Source organism: Protopterus annectens, chromosome 6.part0 (genome assembly GCF_019279795.1).
Source record: "Protopterus annectens isolate FY-2018-M chromosome 6.part0, PAN1.0, whole genome shotgun sequence".
Classification (NCBI taxonomy): Eukaryota; Metazoa; Chordata; order Ceratodontiformes; family Protopteridae; genus Protopterus; species Protopterus annectens.
In genome coordinates, this window is record NC_056737.1 from 1,219,919,260 (window position 1) to 1,219,926,611 (window position 7,352).

Below are 7,352 nucleotides of genomic sequence, written 5' to 3' on the forward strand. Positions count from 1 at the left end.
ATGCATAAATTCTCTAAAAATTTCTCTCTGTCTCTCATAATCATAATGATACTTAACTTGGTTGTAGAGGCATGCATTTTCTAAACAATCAAAGCAAAAGTATTGTATAAAATATACAACAGGCAATTTGTAGTCATGTTCAGTTTAATAAAATGTCAAATATTTTGATTGAAAATTAATTCTGCATATTTTTTCTTTCATTTTTTGCCAGTTTTCTTTACGAGTGCAATTACGGTGAACATTCCTGCCTTGATTTTAGCATTTCTTAATGATTAAGTTGGAAGCATGACAGCACAGCCAGCCATTGCATGACTTCTTTTGACTAAAACCTTGTAAATTAACACAATTAGCAAAGCATCATCCCGCTAATTAACTTCTAGTGACTAGTGTAGTGCTTTAGCAAACACAGGAGAGGGTGTCTGATGGGAATTGGCAGGCTGTTTTGTTGCCAAACTGAGTTTTCCCATAGTTTCTTCATATCCAACCCACATTTACTCCAGATTGCTAGGAAACAGAGACCAAAGATAATTTCAGAATACAGTGAGTGAGGGTAGGAATGCAGTGATGAAACGGATATAGATATATATATATGTGGATATGGATAGAGAGCCTCTGCAGCTGGAAAAAAAAACACACACAACTAGAAGCAAATGACACAGATGCTTCATTTATAGAAGGCCTAGTTTTGTCATAGCATCTGTGCCAGAAGGCATTGTTTTGCTGGAAAAAAATCAGTGTTGGTAATATGAGAGAGATTTAAGATGCCTGTTGATACAGCCGAGCCAGCATTAGCAATGTGTCTGTCGTGCAAAGGTAAGATCTGGGTAAAATTCTCTGTAAGCTCATAGCTGCATGCAGTATGTATTTATGGATTTAAAAGAAATCCAAATACAGTCTTAACTAGCAATTCTGCTCTTGCTGAAAGTTAGGTTTATTATCTTTATGCACAGCTTAATATTTTAGTTCTTGGATTTACAAGCAGCAGCAATATACATGTTTTTCTGTCTACATACATGGAAGTTTAGTATTAGACTGCAGAGGTTTTTTTTTTTTTTTTTTTTTTTTACCCTGGAGGCTGTAAAAGAAAAGACCAGCAGACAAGTGACGCTTGTTTTCTTTTGTTTCTTTCTTTCTTTTTATTTTTTTTTTCTAAATCTCAACAACAAAAGTGAAAGGCAGAAAGAGCCTGTTGTAATTCATGCCGAGTTGTAGGCTTTGTGTGATGAAAGCGACAGAGCGCTGCCAGGGAGATTGCTTTGCTGCACTCCACGAAACAGATTTGAAACTGTCGTGGACCACTTTAGATGAGACTTGGATTATGGAATGACCTGCAATGTCTGTGTCATATTGTTCTGTGCAGGGTGCATTATACTGTGCTAACTAGATGTTCAGTACCAAGTAAGAGAGGTACCCTAGATGTGGTCTGTCAGCTGTGTCTTATATCTTTCAGATGGTTAATATATAAACCAAAAATTGCAATGTAGAAAGACAGTTGTCTTTCTTATAATTTCATGACCAGTTCCCTCTTTCTGTCTGTCTCTCTCTCTCTTTGCACCTTGAACTGTGGAATATGTGTGTGCTTTTTAAATTGCAACTTACTGCCAGATGTAATATAACATTATTATAATTTTTATCTGATTGATCATGTTCTTGAAAAGTAATATCAGATAATGTTTCAGGTAATATGAGCATGCCTACAGTATGTTAATAATTAAGCATTTGCAACAGTTTCCTGTAACCCAGAATTACCGCAGGTAATCAGGTAATTTTACATTATAGAACAGTATGAGCAGCACCATTTATAAACTAGTGTCCTATTTATCTAATTCCACTTCGCCACAGGCTTGCTTTAAATATATAAAATAAGCCTGCATGTACTCACAAGTGAGTCTATTGCTCAAAGGTAAAGCGCAAAATTGTTATAAAACAAATTCAGCTTGAAAGTATTCCTCTGTAACTGACCCTGCACGTACTAATGATGCTTTTTTGGTCTTGCACACGTTAATGTTGTATTTTTTTCTATTTTCAGGCTTGAAGATGCAGTGGACACCAGAACATGCTCAGTGGCCAGAACAGCACTTTGACATTACTTCAACAACCCGATCTCCAGCACATAAAGTGGATACATACCGGGGTCACTTACAACGTACCTATCAGTATGCTTGGGCCAATGATGATATATCTGCTTTAACTGCTTCAAATTTATTGAAGAAATATGCAGAAAAGTATTCAGGAATTCTAGAGGGCCCAGCAGAGCGGGCCCTACTTGCAAATTATTCAGAGACTGCACCAGGGATAGCAAATGGTCGGAAAAATGAAAGTGAACCTTGGCAGCCTTCTTTAAACTCTGACAGTATTTATTCTATGAACTGCGTTCCAGATGTGATCACTGCAAGCAAATCTGTAGTAGCTTCGGCAATCCCTCCAGCAGATGTTTCTGCTAGCATAGGGAGCTCACCAGGGGTGGGAAGTAGTCTCACGGAACCTAGTTATTCTAGTAACACCTGTGGAAGTCACAGCGTACCTACTCTTCATTCCGGACTTCCTTCTCAGGAATATGCCACGGGATACAATGGCTCTTATTTGCATTCTAGCTATAACAACCAATCAACTCCTGCACTTCCTTCTCCCCATCCATCTCCTTTGCATAGCTCTGGACTTCTGCAACCACCACCGCCTCCTCCATCTGCGCTAGTCCCAGGATATAATGGGACATCCAATATCCCAAGCTACAACTACTCACCAGCTAGTTACCCTCCACAGACAGCTGTTGGCCCGGGTTACACCTCTGGTGGTGCACCTCCCCCTCCTCCTTCTGCTTACCTTCCGTCTGGAATTCCTGCACCAACTCCTCTGCCTCCAACGACTGTACCTGGTTACACATATCAGGCTCATGGCTTAGCCCCTATTGCACCATCAGCTTTGGCCAACAGCTCAGCTACATCTCTCAAAAGGAAGGCATTTTACATGGCAGGACAAGGGGACATTGATAGTGGTTACGGAAATTACAATTATGGACAACAGAGGTCTACCCAGAGCCCAATGTACAGAATTCCTGATAACATTTCAAATGCAACCAGAGGGAATGGCTTTGACAGAAATGCAGAAACATCTTCTTTATCCTTCAAGACAAACAAACCATTAATGTCCTCTGAACAGCAAAGAAAATTCAGTGGGCAGTCCACTAGGGCTCTCACGCCACCTTCTTATAACACATCAAAAAATTCATTGACCTCAAGAACAAGTGAGCCATTTGCAAAATATTCCTCTCAAATAATGACTGACCACAATGATGAACAGAGGCAGCTTCTCCCACACCCAGTACAAGGCCCAGGACTTCATGTAGCTACCTCATCTAACCAGCCTGTAGATAAACAACTGAAGAACATTGACTCTCACCTCATTGAACTTATAACCAATGAAATTGTAAGGCAAGGTCCTCCAGTAGACTGGAATGATATAGCCGGCTTAGAACTAGCAAAAGTGACAATTAAAGAGGAGGTTTTGTGGCCAGTACTGAGGCCAGATGCTTTCAGTGGACTTTCTGCTCTTCCTCGGAGCATTCTTTTGTTTGGGCCACGGGGAACAGGTAAAACTTTAATTGGACGATGTATAGCTAGTCATTTGGGAGCCACCTTTTTCAAAATTGCTGTGTCTGCACTTGTCACAAAATGGATTGCAGAAGGTGATAAGATTGTCCATGCTTCCTTCCTTGTGGCAAGATGTCGTCAGCCATCTGTGATATTTGTCAGTGACATTGACATGCTTCTTTCAGTACAAGTGAGCGAAGAGCATAGCCCAATTAGTCGAATGAGAACAGAGTTCCTTATGCAGTTGGATAGTGTACTTTCTTCTGCTGAGGACCAGATAGTAGTTATCTGTGCAACAAGCAAACCTGAAGAAATAGATGAGTCGCTTAGAAGGTATTTTATGAAACGACTTTTAATACCACTACCTGACAACACAGCAAGGCACCAGATAATAGTGCAACTCCTGTCACAGCACAATTATTGCCTCAGTGACAAAGATGTTGCACTGATTGTTCAGCGTACTGAAGGCTTCTCTGGGCTGGATGTGGCTCGATTATGTCAAGAGGCTGTAGTAGGCCCTCTCCATGCTGTTCAGGGGACAGATCTGTCAGCCATCTTACCCGGCCAGATGAGACCAGTCACATATCAAGACTTTGAGGAAGCTTTCTGCAAAATTCAGCCCAGCATAACTCAGAAAGAGCTAGACACATACATTGAATGGAACAAAATGTTTGGCTGCAGTCAGTGAGAACCTTAAGGGATGCTATAACTGTTGGTACTCTTAGACATGTTGCTTGGGAATGAAATCCCCTTTAGGGGTTGTAATTGTTAAGTGTGCTGAAAAGATAATGTCCCTTTTTTCTTAAGGAGTTAGGTAAGGCTTGGAGGGAAAGTGCATCGTAAAAGAGCTGCTGATCAAATAAAAAAAAAAAAATAGACACAAACTAAGAAGATGTTTGTGCTGATGGTAATGGTTAGTTCCTTTCAGCCTGGGCAACATTCTTAATGATGCAAGTAGGGGTGACTACAAAAGGAAAGGATTCTAGTATATTGATTCCATTCTGCTCTTGTTGAGATTTAGTTGCTGTCAAGTGCCTGAAATGGTGCTTTTTTTGTTTGCCTCACAAATACATTGGTGGCATGTGCTAATATTAAGAGCTTTAACTTCAATTCTTGCTGAACTTAAGAGATGAATATTGCATTGGGAAACAGAGAGCCAGATTTTTGCCATTTGAAGAGCAACAGTTATTCCTCAATCCTGTCTGTTCTGCAGTATCAGCCTGGGAACAGTTAAACAGGGTAACGGTAATCTGGACCTTAATTTCTGCTGTTCATTTCTTTTAATGTTGCCTGCAAAAACTCAGGAAAGTGATTGCGATTTGTACAGTACCTCAAAGGAATGTGTTGAAAGCACTATTTACTGATGAGAGTTATGGGCTAGGCTTCTGTGTTACTTTATAGTAATGTATGTTTACCTCAACAATTGGAAAAATGGCAAGAAAATGACTTTGAATGTATCCGGATTATATTAAAGTAATTGTGACTGAAAAGTCTCAGTTCTTGTAGTTAACAGAAGGAAATCTCCGTGTTAAAGGTGATCATATCAGATCACACACTCTTCATCTGTAACACTGTAACACTTTGCAGTTCTTGATACATTTCTTTGTGATGATTACCAGCTCGTAGTACTTAGAAGGTGCACATTTATTTCATAAGATGAGATAGCCACTTTATGATTCTAAGAACGCATTTTAAACCAACCAACCAATGCATATGCGAGTCTGAATGAGTTTTCCTAAAGTCGCATTTTTCTGTGAACCATAATGTTATTCTTTATATCACTGGTTGCTACTCTACTTTTGAGGTTATTTGCAGCTGAGGGTTGGAAATAGTTCATTGTCTAGGTTGCAGACTTCTCAAATCGCACAATTGTTCATGGCTGATAGGTGAGTGCAATTAGATTGAAACCCAAACTTGCTGACAATATACCAATGTCAAAATGGACTAATTTTTATGATGTAAATACATTTTTGTTACTGTTAATATAGCCCGCGGTAGTCATTAATTACACCAGAGAATCTGGTATGCAGTCTTTATTTTCTACCTCATCTGTATGGCAGATCTCTTACTGTGTAGCTGCATTGTGGAAGTTAAAAACTTCTGTAAATGTAAAACTACATAACTTGTTATGCGAACACAAACTACATTACTGTTCCCTTTTCCGTGTGAAGAAGCTTTCCCCTTTCTGCTATTCATTCCATTGTGTCTTCCATCAGGAAAGACTGGAAAGGCTAAATAGCTTACCTGTTATTTCACCCCCCCCCCCCAAAAAAAAATATATTTTTGTTTCTTTAAATTGTATTACTGTTTGTGCAAACTATTTCATGACTGGTGTTTTATATGGGATATTTTTTCCAAACAGGAGTATTGCAGACCGCATTTATGTTTTTTTTTTTTTTTTTGCTTAGTTTAGACAGGAAGATTCTTAAAGTGTTTGTTACATTCAGCACTGATGCTTAGTGTAATTGTTACACAATGCACAACAGGACATGTTGACATACACTAAAATGTACAACATGGAGGCATAACCATTTTATTTTTATCATTTTACCTAATTTTCTAGAATGTAGTTCAGCTAAGCACCTTTTGTTTAAATCTGCTGACAAGTGAGTTTTGAGATGCCTGTGTTGAAGTGTATGTGTGTGATCACACAAACAACACACGATATTACTGTATTACGAGATCACCATCCAAAGTACTATGTGGAACTAAGAAAAGCTAATTGCCAGTATGTATCAATCATTATCAAACAAGAAATCATTATTTGACCAATGAAAACTAAATAAATGTAGCTTTGTAAATTTAGAAAGATGTTTAGAATTTAAGCAGTCTTGAAAGTGAGCATTCGTTTTTTTTTTTTTTTTTTTTTTTTTTTTTTTTTTTTTTTTGTAATATATACTACTGTATTAAAATATTATACTATCCTATTAGCTGCAATTTCATATTGATCTGTCTGGCAAGCTGGTTATTGCTGTAGACAGACCCATTTCTGTCCTTAGTTACCCGTCAGGTTTCACATCTGCCATCAAAGCTGTGCATACTTGAAAGATGATATGGTACAAGAAAATTGTAAAGCAGGCACAGCTACAAACAGTTTTGGAAAAAAATGTTTTAAACCACAGCAGATGAAATTAATTATTCTTAAAATAAATGCATTATGATACTTCAGAACTGCAGACATAATTCGCTGATAGTAGTAGGCATCAGTAATATGCTTATTGCTAGAACTAAAAAAAAATGTTTTATAGTTCCAGAAGAAAAATTCAGTTTAACACTAGTGTTGTCATAGTAATATTTAGTAACAGTGCACGGCCATGCACTTTTCCCAAAACACAGTATTAGGAAATAAATAAGTGTAAAAGTAAGCAAGACATAATGAAGGAAAGTGAGCAATTCAGAGCATTCTGCTTATAAGGAACTCATTTGTGAAATAAATGAAAGAAAGATTTTTGTGAAATGTCTGTCTTAATTATAATGGGCAATTGCAGAATATTCTTAACTGAGCATACCTGTAGGATGTTAGAAGTATTTATGGGAAGGGTATTTCATCAACATACATTATGCACCTGTTTTTTTTTTTTTTTTTTTTTTTTTTTTTTTTTTTATATATATTGTCACTGCAAATGCATAGGAACATGAATTGAAGCAGTTTGCTGCAGATATGTCTTGCTGGATATGCACCATAACATCATGTTGACACTCCCAGAGAAAATGGCATATTTCACCACTATTGCATTGTGATGAAAATATTGTCTCAGATGT

At 37.8% G+C, this 7,352-nt stretch overlaps 1 protein-coding gene across 1 annotated transcript in view; it reads left to right on the plus strand.

Annotated features, from left to right (window-relative positions):
* Positions 1–6,428, plus strand: part of FIGN (fidgetin, microtubule severing factor) — a 1,110,432-nt gene extending 1,104,004 nt beyond the window's left edge. The window contains exon 4 of the mRNA XM_044074834.1: positions 2,030–6,428. Coding sequence (XP_043930769.1) covers positions 2,030–4,278 — 2,249 coding nt within the window. The 3' untranslated portion in view covers positions 4,279–6,428. The remainder of the gene's footprint in view (positions 1–2,029) is intronic.
* Positions 6,429–7,352: the final 924 nt, after the last annotated feature.